Raw genomic sequence first — 15,953 nt, forward strand, 5'->3', positions numbered from 1 at the left:
TTCTAATATTGTTCTCTTGTAACACCCCAAACTGTACCTAATTTATTATGTAAAGAAATGTCAAAATGAAAAATGAACCTTGCTTAATTAATTACTGGTAAATTACTAGTTTGTTCATTTTTAAACCTGAAGCAACATTATGTTAATGGCGATGAATTTTAGTAGTATTAACAGAAATATGATACTTACCAACATCATTTTTGAACATTTTTTTTTTTCCTTCTTCGTCTTCTTCTCCATCCTCCTTGTCATTTTTTAATGAAGCCGAGCACGTCGAGTTAGTAATTTCAAAATTGTATAATCATCTAAATTACGTATATAATTAAAAAAATTTTGTTAAATCTACTATAAAAAAATCTTTTAAAATCTTAATTGGTGTATATTAAGACGATGTTTTGCAATTTTTTTTAATTAGACGTCATCTTTTTAACCCGAAGCTTTTGTAGATCGCGTACTACTCGTTGAATTAACGCAATTAAGAAAATGTGTTTTTTTTATAATTTAATCTCGTTCTATCTCATCAATATTTTATTATATATTTATTATTAAATAATAAACAAAATCGGTATCACGTTCATTGAACTGATATATTAAAAAATGTGACATTAAATGTTAAGTTAAACTGCGGGTGTTTTCCAACCAGATAGGTGTGTCGCTTTTAAGAAAATAAAAAATGATCTGTTGATCGCTAGCTTATAAAACAAGTTTTTGAGAAAAATATGAAGAAAATAGATTGTATCTAATGCAAAAATATAAATAAAATCGTGGTGGCTTAATAATTATACTATAATTACCTTGATTACATATGCCAGTGACTCGAAATTTGAATTAAAATAGGTAATAAGATAATCAATAGTCATTAATCCCTTACTTTCTTTGACTGTCTTTTAAAATTAAATATTTCTATTAATTTAAAAAAATAAATAAATAAATGAATAAAAATTGAATTTCTACTTACAAAACGTGTTCGAATTATAAATCGACTTCTTCAAATTTCTAATTAGAAAATATTTTTCCTCTTTCTCCCTGTGTTATCTTGTTGTTCTCGATATTAATGAACAAAAGTTGGAGAAGGGAAATTCGTCTTTTCAATCGAATTCTCTAAATTACAGTTAATTATTTGTTGGATTTCTTAATAAATATACGTATTTAATTAGGCAAGCAAGAGAATTCCTTTAATACATATAAATTAAGAATGTTATTTAAAGTAAAATCGATAAAAGAATTTTCAGTCGAAAAATAAAAATATTAAAAAATTAAAAACATTATTTTCGTTTTATTCAATTAAAAATATATTTAAAAAAAATTTTTTTTCCTTAGTTTCCATATAAACAAAATTATTATATATATATATATATATATTTGATGCTTGCTGTTTAATAAGAGTTATTTTAATTCGAATATATTTTTTATTAGAATTTTATTATTAAAAATATATAAGTTTTAATCTTAAATTTCGTATTTTTTTAATATTTAATACGTTAAATTCTATATAATGCCTTAAAAATAATTAATTATTTAAAAACAATAATAATAATGAAATTTTTTTGACATTCTTCCACAATTAATAACTATTATAAAATAAAAATATTACATAAATAATATTCAAAATTGATTTTATATTTTATTCCTTTTTCTAGTTGAAAATCGTATAAATTTTAAAAAGAAACGATACTTTTACTCAATTAAATCTGTCCAATGAAACGAAACGATATATATATATATATATATATATTAAATATTAAATAACAATTTTAAGCATCAGGTTCCTCAATCGATTAGCAGATTAAAGTTAATTAAAACGAATTAAAGTATATATCAAATTGGGAAATTCTTAGAGACGTACAGTACAGTACTGTACGAAGTGGCATATCAGTAAAGTGCATCTGGACGTACCAAGTGATCCATTCGCATTCAAACTGATCAATCGATTTGGAAAGTTTCAAGGGGGAAGGGAGGAAATAAAAAAAATTTAAATTCTAAAAATTCTTTTATCTATCTGCACCACGAGGGTGGAACTGTACGAAAACAATAGAATTTTTGTGTTTTTTTTGTTTGTTTGTAAATCTTCTGTGCTTGGCCTTCTTTATTTCCATTTCGTTTTCTTAAAAATATTTGTGCTTTGTTAATAGTTTAGTATAAATCATTCAATATATTTTTGTATAAAATAGAATTTCTCTTAATCTTTGTAAGTGCTTTCTTTTTTGTTTTTCTCACAAAAAAAACTTTATGTATATACATACATACATACATACATACACAGCCGTAAATCTGTATAAATATATACACATGTATTATTCGATAGGTATTTTATTTAGTTTATTATGTAAACTTCTTAATGTACCTGTTCAAATCGGTTTTAATATTTAAAAAAAGATTTTTAAAAATAAATTTATAAATTAGTAATTAAATTTTTATTACTCCTAATTTTATCTAAAAATCCATTATTTTAAATTTCTGATGGTGATGAATGTATACGTTACTACTACGTTTATAAGTTTATTTTTTGATTTTTTTTTTTTCATATTTTAGATTGCTTCTTAAGTAGCTTAAATCTTCAAATCGAAATTATATTAAAGCGTAATTAAATTGCAAAATCATAAGGAAAAAAAAAATACGATTTAGCATAAAATTCTCCAATAAATAAAAATGAAAAATAACTTTTATTTGATATTATTTTTATCAAATAAAATCCACATCTATTATGTAAAAATCCATTGAAAACAAGCGTTAGATACAGTAAATGTGTACAGTACATTTTATTATTATTTAAATGTTGATAAAGGTAACGAAGAAAAAAAAAGCTGAAAATATAATTAATTAATTTAATAAAATTTCGTAGTTTTTTAAGGAACAAAATATTATTTTAAGTGCGATTTAAAAGTAAATTAGATATATTGTACAGTACATCGATTTAACTTTTTTTTTTAAAAAAAAAGCTAAATAAATATTTATATGTATATTTTTTAATATAATATATTTATTTTTCGTATATTTACAGACGGATTTAGGAATATTTTTGACGTATCAGACAATATGTAACCCATTTTTCAACATTCAGAAATTTCATTGTTTTTTATCGAATTACGTAAAAGAAATTTCAGAATTATGTTAAAATATGGAAATATCACTTTGAATGAAAGAATAAATAGAAATGATAATGTTACGTTATGTAAAGCTATCGACTAGATGTCAATTTAGATACGGTCTACATACTTTAACTAATATAATCCACATTCTCTAATGCTGTATATTGACTAAAACAACGTTTGAAAATGATGTAGAAATGAGACTGAGATGAAATTTCCAACTTATTATTTCTATAATAATCATATATATATATATATAGACAATAACAATTCGTAAAAAGTAGTTTCTAGATTTCCTGTAACTATTTATTTCTTGTCTCATCCATGCGGGAAATATAAAAATGCTGGATCAACAATTGTATCATTCACTCCAATTCTTACAAAAATGGGATTCTTTGAGCTTTATATTTTACTTATATTACTTCTTTTAGATTAGTTACTTTATATCCTTTTATATCCGGTTCCTGAAATCCTCAATAAAAGATTTAAAATTAGTTATAAATATTGAAAAAAAAAAAAAGAATTGTTTCTTGAATATTGTGAAACTCTAGAAGAATTAGATAAATTGGTATTTAAATTTGATAAAAGTTTCTTTGTTTATTTTTAAAGTAAAAAGAATAATCTTTGTCCTAATAAGTGCTAAAAAAGATATAGATTTAATTAAATCTTATAATGTATGTGTTTATTTCTTTAAATTCTGTATTGATATTAATCTTACACTGCACATAAACCATAATTTGAAGTTAATTAATTAATTGAAAATTAATATTTAAATAAATAAATAAAATAAGGTTAAGTTTTTGAGTATTTGATAATGAATTATCATTGTGAAGAATATTATTTAAATAAAAAGCTTTCTTTTTTTTCCTTGTTAATTTAATTAATACTACCCACGAATTAAGTTAATACAGATATTATAAATATTATTAATTAATCAGTACAATTTTTTTCTTGTTTTTTCTCTTCTCTCTCTCTCTCTCTCTCTCTCTCTCTCTCCTCTCCTCTCTTTAATATTAATTATAATAATAAGAGATGTGTTATATTATTCATTTAACGTTGACTAAACGTAACAACACGTTACGTTAACGTTACGCTTATTGAATAATGATAAGCAGTTATTAGTTCTGCGTTACGATTTTCACCGAATGATTAAGTTAAATATACGAATTTTAAATTATTTTATACTATTTTACGACATAAAAATTACTGTAATATATACAAAAAAAAAAAAATAATAATAATAATTTAGATGTAAAATATAGAACGATTGTAAATAACTACTGGTAAAAATACTACATCGAGTGTATTTTAAGGTGGCAGAAATTGATTTCTACTATATAAAATATTTCTTCACAGTCCTCACTGATTACAAATGAGGATAATTCGGATTCTAGGATTTTACAGATTCCAGAAAATCAGAATCAATCGATTGACATCCTTCTTTTTTCTCGTGTCATTCCTGATTCTTGTCACGCTGCTTATCTGCTTCATGTTTCGAAATTTCAAAAAATTCCTACCAAATATATATTTTATAATATTCAAGAATATAAAATTCTAAACATTTTGGAAATTGTTCTTTGTTCTTGTCTTCTTTAATTCGGTTTAAATAAGTGTTAAACGCTTCAAAATTGTAAATTTCCATTGCGTAATTTTTCAAAGAGAATCGGTTGTTTGCTTACGAAAGAAATTTTAATTTTTTAAATTGTAAATAGCTTATTTTAAAAAATTTAATATTTAATAGTAGTAATAGATTGAGAGTCGAAAGAGCATCTTTTAATATATACCATATATTCTTTTTCTCAATTTTTTTATAATTTTATAAAAAGACAATACATTATTTTCTTTCGGTTAATTAAATTTTATACATTAATCTAAATTTCCACGATATTCTCCATTAATATATACATACATACATACACAATTTTACCAGCAATTTAATTAATTTGCATATATGCAATTCACACACAGAACATTTAATCTCCGATGCATTATTCTTTGTTAAAATATTACTTGTGAACTTGCATATTATTAATCTTAATTTAATGTTAACGTTTCTCGTTTATATTTATATATATATATATCTTTTTTTTACGTATAGACTAAAATGAATATTTTCGTGTATTCTTTTAAATTATTCTTCTACTAGTTAAAATAAAAAGAAGGTGGTGTGTGTGTTAAATGAAGGAGGAAGAACACCGACGTCAGCAATGGAACTTGTTGACTTCAATGCTTTTCCTCCCTCGTTAGAAAAAAAAAGAAGCCATGTTGAAGTTTAAAACTGCTCGTATGTCATATTTCAGTAGATTATATTTTTACCATGTCACCAGTAAAATTTAAAAATGCCAATTTTCGAAGATAGATAACATATTTAGAAACTGGCTTAGCAACTTTCTCTATCAATTTAGTTTGAAATTTTTTATAGACTTATGATGAAACATTCTTAGATTTTGACAAATAACATTTTTGAGCGAATATTTTTTTATTTATTTTTCTTCGATAGAAATATTATAAAATAAAAACTTCAGACATTATTTATTAATTTTAATATATATATATAGGCCTATATATATGTATATTTAAAAAAATAAAAATAAAAATATGTTTATAACCTATTTAATATATTAGAAACACTAGACAAATAAACTGAGAAAGAAATAATATGTTAGAATATCGAAAACAATAAATATTTTATTACAAAAATCTATTATTTTTGAAATATTAATGATGATTTTTTTAAAAATTTCCTTTTGGGATTATTTATAAAAACTTCGGATTTTTAAATAAATAAACATATATATATAATTAGCTAGAAAAACGAGGTAATTATTTATATACTAATTGGAATTAGTATATTTTAACTGTTTACTTTCGTAAAGTTTTATATTATAAAAGACGATGGTAACAATTAGTAGAGAAATATTACAAATTCGTGAGAGAAGGCCATACCATAAATGTTGGTGAGCAATTGCCTATTAGTGACGATAATCAGAATTAGTGAAAATATATTACTAGGCACATGTGATGTGGTAACGAATGGTTTATCCTTGGTAAAGATGGGTTCCATCTACATATTACAATTTGTTAATTAAATTCTGTCTTTGAATTATAACTGAAAATTAAGCCCATATTCTATGATTAAAGTGCAACATGTTTAAGAACATCTCCATTACCAAACTTTGAATCTTTGATTAAGACTGAATATCGTCTTGGGAAACTCGAAATAATCTTCGTTCATTCTTGTTTAACCCCATGATTACTTTCTCCGATTTTTATTATATTCATAAATAGTGTTTTTTTTTATTTAAAAATATTCATTTATTTTTCATTAAAGTAGTAATAAAAGTGATATTTTATTTATTACTATTTAAAAAACAATATATAAAATAAATAATTTACTTTAGAATATGCATTTATTGTTTGTTTAACCGTTATTAAATATAGATTAACTTTTATTCTTAAAAATTTATACATTAAATATTATGAAATAATCTTTAAAGATTTATTATTATTATTATTATTATTTTTATAATTAATTTTTGGAAAAGAATAAAAATTGATTGGGTTAAAATTATATAACATAATATATGCTTATAGTATATTTATAAATTATATTCTCTATATTATTATTTTGTTAAAATTATGGAAAATTCTGCTTAAACAGGTAGATTTTTTCCCCTTATTAATCTTTAAATTTTGTTTCGTGAAATTAAATTTGCAATTAATAAAATTAAACATTAATTTGGAAGGATAAGTAACACAACGTAACACACCAATGACCTTTTAAACCTTTTGCAAAGCGAATTTTCATATCCGCTAAACAGTAAATAACGTTAAAAAAAAAAAAAAAAATATGCACGATCGATACATATATATTGCAAGTTACCTTTAAATTGAATATACATATTTTTAAGGATTTGTGCCACTTTGGCATAGTTACCCTGTTAAGGGAGTAGTTCATCGATTACATTTCACAGCCCGTACGACGAGATTTCAGAAGGGTATAGAAGCAAACAAGGCAGAGTTAGTGGCGACATTAAACTCGAAAGTAGAATAAATTATGGCCGTACTGGGAAACAAGTAAAAGAAAAGTGAAAGACTTAATGGCTAGCACGTTGCTAATCAGTAATGGTGTCCTTGCACGGTACTTCGGGGTGTGGCAGCTGGAACCACATCCACACTATCGGATTGCTATTAAGGAAAAGCAAGTTGATTAGAGGCACATGTTATATCTCCTGAAGGATTATTTGGCTCGGATTCTCTTTTACTATATACTAACAAACAATAAGTAAGCTCTTCTATGTGAATGCCATTTGCGGGTTTATCTTAATCCGCAGATAATCCATCAAACGAGTTAAACCACCATTTTTTTTTTTTTGGTTTTTTTTTATGTTATCCATATCCGCCGAGGTGATAAACTCTTAATTATACGTTTGAAATGGCGAAATATTTAAATTATCATATAAAGGGTTACTTTGCATTTATTTCCATCGAGTAAATTGGATTAATTTGAATAACAAATGCTTAATTCATTATTTATTAATTAATTTGTTTACTGTAGTAAAGAAAATGAATGAAACATTATGAAATAGGTCATGTAAATAAGGAAATTTGAGAAAATTTTAATAAATATAAATTTAAACAATCTTCAAGAACAAACAAAGAATTTCCAATTGTAACAAATTTTAATGTAATTAATGAGATAGCAATCTAATTTCTTTATATAAATTGATATAATTAGATAAATTTTTATGTAATTTCCCCCCCCCTCCAATCGTATCTTGTTGTTACAAATTAAACGTTTGCTTATTAAAGGTGTATTATATTCCGTAGGTGTATAGAAAATTAAAACTTGTAATTTTCCTATATTGCTGCAGGCTAGAGAGAAGGCGTACAGTATCTTAAGCTTTCTAACTTTTCCTACAATTTTAATTTTGTTTAAGATTGCTTCAAACCCATCTGTTAGCTATACGAAAAATTTGATAAAATTAAATTCGACATCACTGATTCGTTATTAATTGTTTTAATTGTTCAACAAATGTCGTTCGCATATTTTCCATTATTTCCCAGAAGACATTCGTTTCTCTTATTTAACGAAGAAAAAAAATTTATATATATATATATATATATTTGTATGGATTTTTAAAATCGAATTCTGTAATTGTTATTCGTGTTTATATATATTTTAATTTATAAAAAGAAAAATATTGGATGTAGAATTCGATACAATTTAACGCCGTTAGAAGAAGAATTTTTATGTTCTCTCGACGCTCATAACAATCCAATTTCTTAGGAAATAATAATTTGTATTTGATAAAAATTTATCTTCTTCCATAAAGCTTGCCTTCACGACTCGTTCCAATAGTTATATCCTTTATGTAGCCCATTAATCACACCTACTAACGCGATTCTTTTTATTATATTCATTAATTTAATCCTAGTTGGAGAATAAATATGTACTAGAAGCTTTGAAGTAGTATAATAAAGACGATGCTACGAAAAAAGGAGAATTTCTTCTATATATTTACATTATTCTTTGTGTTTTTTTTTAAAAAAATAAAATAAAATTGCTAGAAAATAACGTAAATATTGAATAAAATATTCAGTTCTTAGCGATTTTATTCTACATCTTTTCCATATCTCCGGCAAAATAAAAATCAGAATTTTTGAATTATAAATACTAGAAAACATCAAAATAAATAAAATAATCGTATAATAACATTTACTAATTACATTAATTAAATTCTATTTCTTCATTACATTTATAAACATCTTACACACTTCTATTATTACTAGAAATGAATATCGACATCACTTAATGTATACGGGCCTGTATGTATATTTTAATATTGTAATTTAACAATGAAAAATATGTTTTATTTACAATCTAAGAAGTGTAAAATTAATTACCGTAACTAAACTTTAATTTTTTTAATATTATTTTAAAGGTTTTTAGTGTGGTAAACGTGTATGCTTTTTTCTAGCTACCAGGATTTAGTTCTTTCTGTTAGCCTTTTTTTTTTATTTTTTGTTTTTAGTCATGCCTTCTTTTATCATCTCTACTTCCAATTCTAACATTACTCTCGGTAATCTCTTATCTACTATCCCTTTTATGTATCCTTTGCTATCGAGCTCTCGTTTTCTCAGTCTAACAATCAAGTTTTTCATTTCCATCCTCTACTTTATCTTCATTGCCGACTGTTTCTTCTTCTATTCCCAATGGCACTTATATTTTCTTAAAACATTTTTGTTATTTATATTTTCATTTCCATTCTTTCTTCCTATTTTTATTTTTATATGCTTCCGTTTATACAGCATAATTAAAATTCTTGTGAGAAGCTATCTTGTTTATTATAACTAAAGAGAGAAATTGCTCTTAACCTGTAACGCTGAAGAAATTTTTACAATTGTTAAAAATATTTTTACTTTCTCTTTTATTTTTTAAGGGTTTTTTTTAATGCCGTAATTACTACTACTACTATATACTAATAATAATTATTAATTGTATTATTTTTAATTCTAAAATTAAAAAAAAGTATTGATTGTAAATTTTATTATTTTCCTCTTTATTTTTATGATAAATTATATCATAAAATTACTTTTTAAATTTTGGGTTAATGTTACCTATGGTTCCAAAATGGCGGCTCGTCTCTGATTCCAGCAAGTAGAAGAAAGGAAACAGTGGGGACGCACGTTCTAACCTAACCTATTCTAACTAATTCTGTTGTACATAATTATGGTACATATTATTAGAATAGGTTAGGTTAGGTTAGAACGTGCGTCCCCACTGTTTCCTTTCTTCTATTTGCTGGAATCAGAGACGAGCTGCCATTTTGGAACCATAGGTAACATTAACCAAATTTTGTTATAACTTGAACATATTCTAGTTAATTAATTAAAAATTTAGCAATTATTCTTATGATATAAACCGCGAAAAATAATTAAAATTAACGAGAAATTATTATTCACTCATTTTAACTAATTCCAACTGATTTTCATCTTTAAGAAATATGCGAAAAATCTAAACCTTAGATAAATTCCGAATTTATAGCAGGAATATATATCTTACAGAATAATTATTAAATCTCTAATTTAATTAATTAGAATATTTTAAAAGCAAATTGTTAAAGAAATTTTGCCCTTGACTTTAAACTTAATTTGCATACATTTCTCATCATTTATTATTATTATTATTATTATTATTATTATTACACGTCTAATCAACTTTACTCATTAAAAATAGTTAAATTAATTATATAATCCTCGTTAATTTTCATGTAATTATTTTATTTTCAAAGTTATCCAATATTTTACTATTAAAAAAAAATCATACAAGAATTTGATTGTAGAATCTATATCATATTATAAAATACAATTGTTTTAATATTCGATATATAAATACAGTAAAACCTGTCTATGGCGACCACTCACGGTTCCTTCCAATACAGGTGGTGGTGTAATACCGCATCTCTGCACGTATTTTGCTTAGTATATAATAGTATATAAAAATATCGCGGAAATAAGGTAGGTTGATACAGAAACTATTTATTGCACCTGTAAACGGGCTTCAAAACAAATAAGATAAATTTCATCAAACGATGAGACCAACCGATTAATTGTATCGTATACAATATTCTATACCCTTAAGGAAAATACTGTAGGTCTACGGTAAAATAAATTTCGTTTTCCCACAGTTAAACTTGGCCGCTAATTGCCATTGTGATAAACCATTTTCACTTTGATAACTTTAACCCGATCCTCTAACGACAGCACTTCGCATTTCTTTTGTTGCTAAACTAATTCATTAACACCTGCACCTAATTTCAAGGGTGGAGATGTGCCCGAGGTGGGTTCGAACAATAGTTTAGACCAGATATATTCGCGGAAGTGGTCGCTTATTACAGTTGTTTCGGACCGAAAACCGATGATGCCCGCGGTCGCGTTACACAGGTGGTCGTTTAATACGTGTAACTTAAACGAAGACTCCGTGTATAAACTATTCCGTGCCAGAAATTTTTGCCCGTTTTGTCGAATGCGGGTGGTCGCCTAAGCAGTTTTTACTGTATATTTTTTACCTTCTTTAACTCTCTTCCGTGCGTTAAAGTAAAAACATACACGTTTTTTACATTTGCAATAAAGAAAACACGTCAGAAAATGATACTGATGTTCGCTTGAAGAAATTCGAAAACACTCTATTTAGTTCATATCCGAACTTCTTTCAAAACTGAGTCCAATAGGATAAACCTATAAGGAATAATCGTTTCATTTCAACTTCAACGATTACTTCCATATTGCCGAGTCCCAAACCACAGAAGTTATTACCTTCCGACCTTACCTGTTGATACCTGTTTCACAGTTATCGAAAGCTAATTCCTGGGATCAACAATTGTCGAATGGTCAAAACAAGAAGAAAAAAAGGGGGAGGGAAGGAAGATGAAGAAAATAACAACTCGGATTTGATTACTTTTCATTTTCTTCACTTTTTATTCTCTGCTATATTTAACTCTAACACCCGTTCCAAAGTGTAAAGATAAATAAACGTTCTGGATTTTCAGATATACTCTTACTCTACACTGTATTTTCGTTAGGATATAAGTGGACTGAACTGGAAAAAATCCTATTTTTTTCCTTTACATCATTTCAAAATATAACAACTCGATTAAAATATCAAACTAGTGAATCTAAGCTATATATTTAAATGTTCTGATATATTATTTTAGTCTTTTTTTTTTAACTGAAATAAAAAAAAATCCTACACGTAACTAGTTTTTTTTTTATATCATTAAAGTTATAACATGAATCGGATGCTGATATTTATGTTTTATAACATGTTATCTTCTCTGATATATAAGTTCTACTAACTCCTTGACTTAAAAGATTCATAATTTATCAAGCTATACAAAATATCCAGGCTTTATTTATTTTTTTTTTTTTTATATTTAACAAGTAAACAAGTGTGTGATTTTAAATAAAAAGAATTACACATTTAAAAATTTTTGACATTTAATCAACTAAAGTAAAGAATATGTAAATCTATACAGTATAATTTACCATATGAAAAGTTAATAACTACAGATATAAATTGGTACCATTATTCAAAAAACTATTTAAAAAAAAATAAAAAATAAAATACTATTATTATTTATTACTTTGAAAATTCTACAAATTTTTAACCTTACCTCACCATTTAAATAAGCTATTTTATGGCAGATAAAAGTTTGCATCTAATTTGCATATTTCTTAAATGTAAACCAATTAATAGGCCTATAATCTACGTTAAGATCATCCAATAATTAGTTACTTTAAAGTAAAGGATATTTAACGTTACAAATATATGCAGATTTTATTCTTATTCATATGTATTACTCATTTAAAAATCTATTTACAAATTATGTATGAGAAAGAATTTAAGAAGGAATTTTAGGTATTTTCTCTTTAAAAATTAGACAAGGAACATAATATTATATATGTTATATACAGTATATATATATATTTATTTATTTATTTATTTATTTATTTTAGATTTAAACAAATTGATACATCTGTAAAACTACACTCTTAGAGAATTCAACATTGCACTTTGCAAGGATTCTTTTTATGCTACATTTAAATGTACTGTTGTATACACTATTTATAAACTAAAAAAAAGGCAATTTTAGTAGTTTTGAATATGTTAAAGGATAATTTATACATTAATATTATAAATATAATCAATAAAAATTCAAACAAACTGTTATAAACTAATAAAAATAAATTATGGCAATTTTGTTGATGGCTCGGGAAACTGTAATTTTAGAATATTTTAATTAAAGGAACCTTCACTTTTAATTATAGTAGTTTGTAGGATTGTTTGTGTTATAAAATGTTAAGTTATAAATCGACGTATTAAATTTGTACCGAAAAACAACGAATGCCAAAGAAAATTCTGTTCTCGTCTTCGTTATCCATTTGACTTTATTTTCGGTACTGAATTAATAACATAAAATGTACCACAGCAGTATTTTCCAATGTTTAGTATTTCAGCAATGGCACATACACTGAAGTATTGGAAGTGATTCAACTGTGACAAGATGATGCTAAATGTTAATTTTGTATTCTAAATTCTTATTTTTATAGAGTAAAATGTAAAAAATCTCTATAAAGGTATTAAAATATGAATTATTAAATTAAATTCTTTTATATTACCAATCGAAATGTGCAGAATATGTATACCTTTTATATACTACGTAACTTTGGCAGTAGCTACGTGTCACTATATTCTTACATTAATTCTGAAATTTGGATTATCAAAATTCATTATAAGACTTATCCAACTTTCATTAGAGAATATTTTCTAACATTACCTAATAACCAAAATAATGTTGGATATTATCTTCATTACTGGAAAGTTAACTTATATATTTATTTTTTTACTCTTAAATAATTCTTTTTATGAAATACTACAACGATTTTCTAAGAATTTCAAGTAAACATTTAATTATGATGTTAATTTAATCAATTAAAATCACAGCCTTTAATTACTTAAAATTGATTATTTCAAACAATAAAGTGAAAATGCAAAACCAAATTATGGCATAAGGTGATCGAAATGTTATTTTCTAAGATTGTTTGAAGTGATTTACTAGTTAATATCCTCAACGTCGCTTAACTTTTTGTATCATAGAATTCGTAAAGACAAATTTATTCTTCCTATATTTCTTTTATTATTCGGTACTAAAATTATTATAAAAGATTATTTAAATATTTGTTTCATTTTAGAAAATTAGCAAACATTTAAACTCTTGTGTTATGAATAATAAGATTATTTGTTTATTGTGTTAATTAAGTGTGTCAGAATATTTTTAAAATAGATGCTTTGTTTCCGGAATTTAAGTTACTCTTTTAAAAATATTCTACGAATTTTCCGTTGGCGCGAAGAATGAGATAAATGTTATCTTTCGCCAAATTTAATAAAATCATGTTTAATTAAATGAAAATCCAAAATTTCATTTAATTAAATAATTTATTAAACTAAGTTAAATATAATCAAATAATAAAGTAATTACTGGTGCAGCAATTAGGAAAAACTTAGTTAATGGCGTTAATTTAATTTCCTTAATAAATAAACAAACAGAGAGATATTTATAATCAAAAATAATTGGTATAAGAACAGATAATGATAAATATTAAATGGTTAAAAAAAAATATTTAAAATTTCAATAATCTATCATTGATTTCTATCATATTAAATATTTTAATATATTTTTTCAGAATGATTATCTTTCATTGGAACCATCTAATGTAGCAAGTTGTGTATCAAAAGGAAAGTCTGAAGTAAGTTAAAGTTTCAGTCTTATATTTTTAATGTTGTAAATATAAAATCAATATTTTATTGGGTGGATAATTTCAAGTTCCCTATTTTTTGGTTAACTTCTTAATGTTTTTAAATATTGTACGTTAGCTAAACGAATGACAATATGGAATTTTATTAAGGAGCCAAAGTTCGTGTCCTTCTGGGAAGGTTTTATGCTTTTTGTCAGCACAATAGTTTAGACCGTTTATTTGTTACTATAGGAAACCAACAATCAAATCCGAGCTGTCTCTCCCGGTTTTCTGTAGATCTAATCCTTTAAAATATAGATTCTATAGTGCTTTAGTGCTGCCTTTGAATACTGCAGTGCATGAAGTTGTGATCATCTGTAGTATAATGCTAAATGTAATAGATACTGGGATCCAATTGTGGATTCTGGATGAATGGAATGCCAAATATATGGTCTCTTGTCCCTGAATTTTCAGTCAATTTCTATACAACTTGCCATTCAAGTTAATATGTCAGATGAATAACCCCCAATATAATATCACTCTTCTTCCTTTCCAATGATTGCTTGTTAGTTTCATAAATTAAACAGATCGAAAAATAAATAAAATCATAATTTTTAAGATACAATATATTCAGAAATTATTATTATTATGTTGGGTTTAGTGGGTTATACTCGGTTGACACTGGTGGCTGCGTACTGTGCGGGACCAGTCAAGGCATAACAACCAAAACAAAACTAAAATTAAATGAATCAGTGTCAGTGTCTGTATTCAGGAATTATTATTATTATAATTATTATTAAAAACACTATTAAAATTTTAAAATACAAAATTAAAACAAAACAAAATAATCCTTCTTTTACATTTAATTAGAATAAAATTAAATTAATTGGAAAAAAATATTCAATAATTTTTTTTATTACAATTTACAAAACTTTCTACACCAATTAATTAAAATGGTTTCAATAATTACTTTTGTAATAAAAGATAATCAACATCAATAAGAAATATAAATAAATAAATATTAATTAATTTATTATGATTAAACTTTTTCTTTTGAATAATTTTTTAAACAAATGAAAGTTTTGTTTGAAGTAGTCATAAATAAACCTCTTATTTTATGACATTATTACAAGTTAAAGTTATTGCAACTTGCATTGTAACATATCAATTAAACTTTTTTAAAAATATATGGCTTAAAAAAATTATCCTGAAATTATTTCTGAGGAAATAAATGCAATGTTTTTAAAGAAAATTTATTTTTCTTACCACTATCTTAAAATAATTTATGGTTAATGTTACCCTTGGTGCCAAGATGGCGGCTCGTCTCTGATTCCAGCAAGGAAACAGTGGGACGCACGTTCTAAACCTAACCTAACCTATTCTAATAATTTGGTTGCTAATAATTATGGTAATTTATTAGAATAGGTTAGGTTAGTTTAGAACGTGCGTCCCACTGTTTCCTTGCTGGAATCAGAGACGAGCCGCCATCTTGGCACCAAGGGTCATTATTTTATTAACATTGACCTAATTTATAATCTTGTGTTGATTTTGTTTAAAGGATTTGAA

The 15,953-nt window shown here is 24.9% G+C and overlaps 1 protein-coding gene across 1 annotated transcript in view; it reads left to right on the forward strand.

Moving 5' to 3' along the window:
* The window catches only part of LOC136989958 (semaphorin-2A-like), a 109,713-nt gene that overhangs the window by 49,680 nt on the left and 44,080 nt on the right, over positions 1-15,953 (forward strand). The window contains 1 exon segment of the mRNA XM_067288266.1: positions 14,337-14,399. Within this exon segment, the coding sequence (XP_067144367.1) occupies positions 14,337-14,399 (63 nt within the window).

Source organism: Centruroides vittatus, unplaced genomic scaffold, assembly GCF_030686945.1.
Source record: "Centruroides vittatus isolate TY-2023 unplaced genomic scaffold, ASM3068694v2 scaffold_861, whole genome shotgun sequence".
Lineage (NCBI taxonomy): Eukaryota > Metazoa > Arthropoda > Arachnida > Scorpiones > Buthidae > Centruroides > Centruroides vittatus.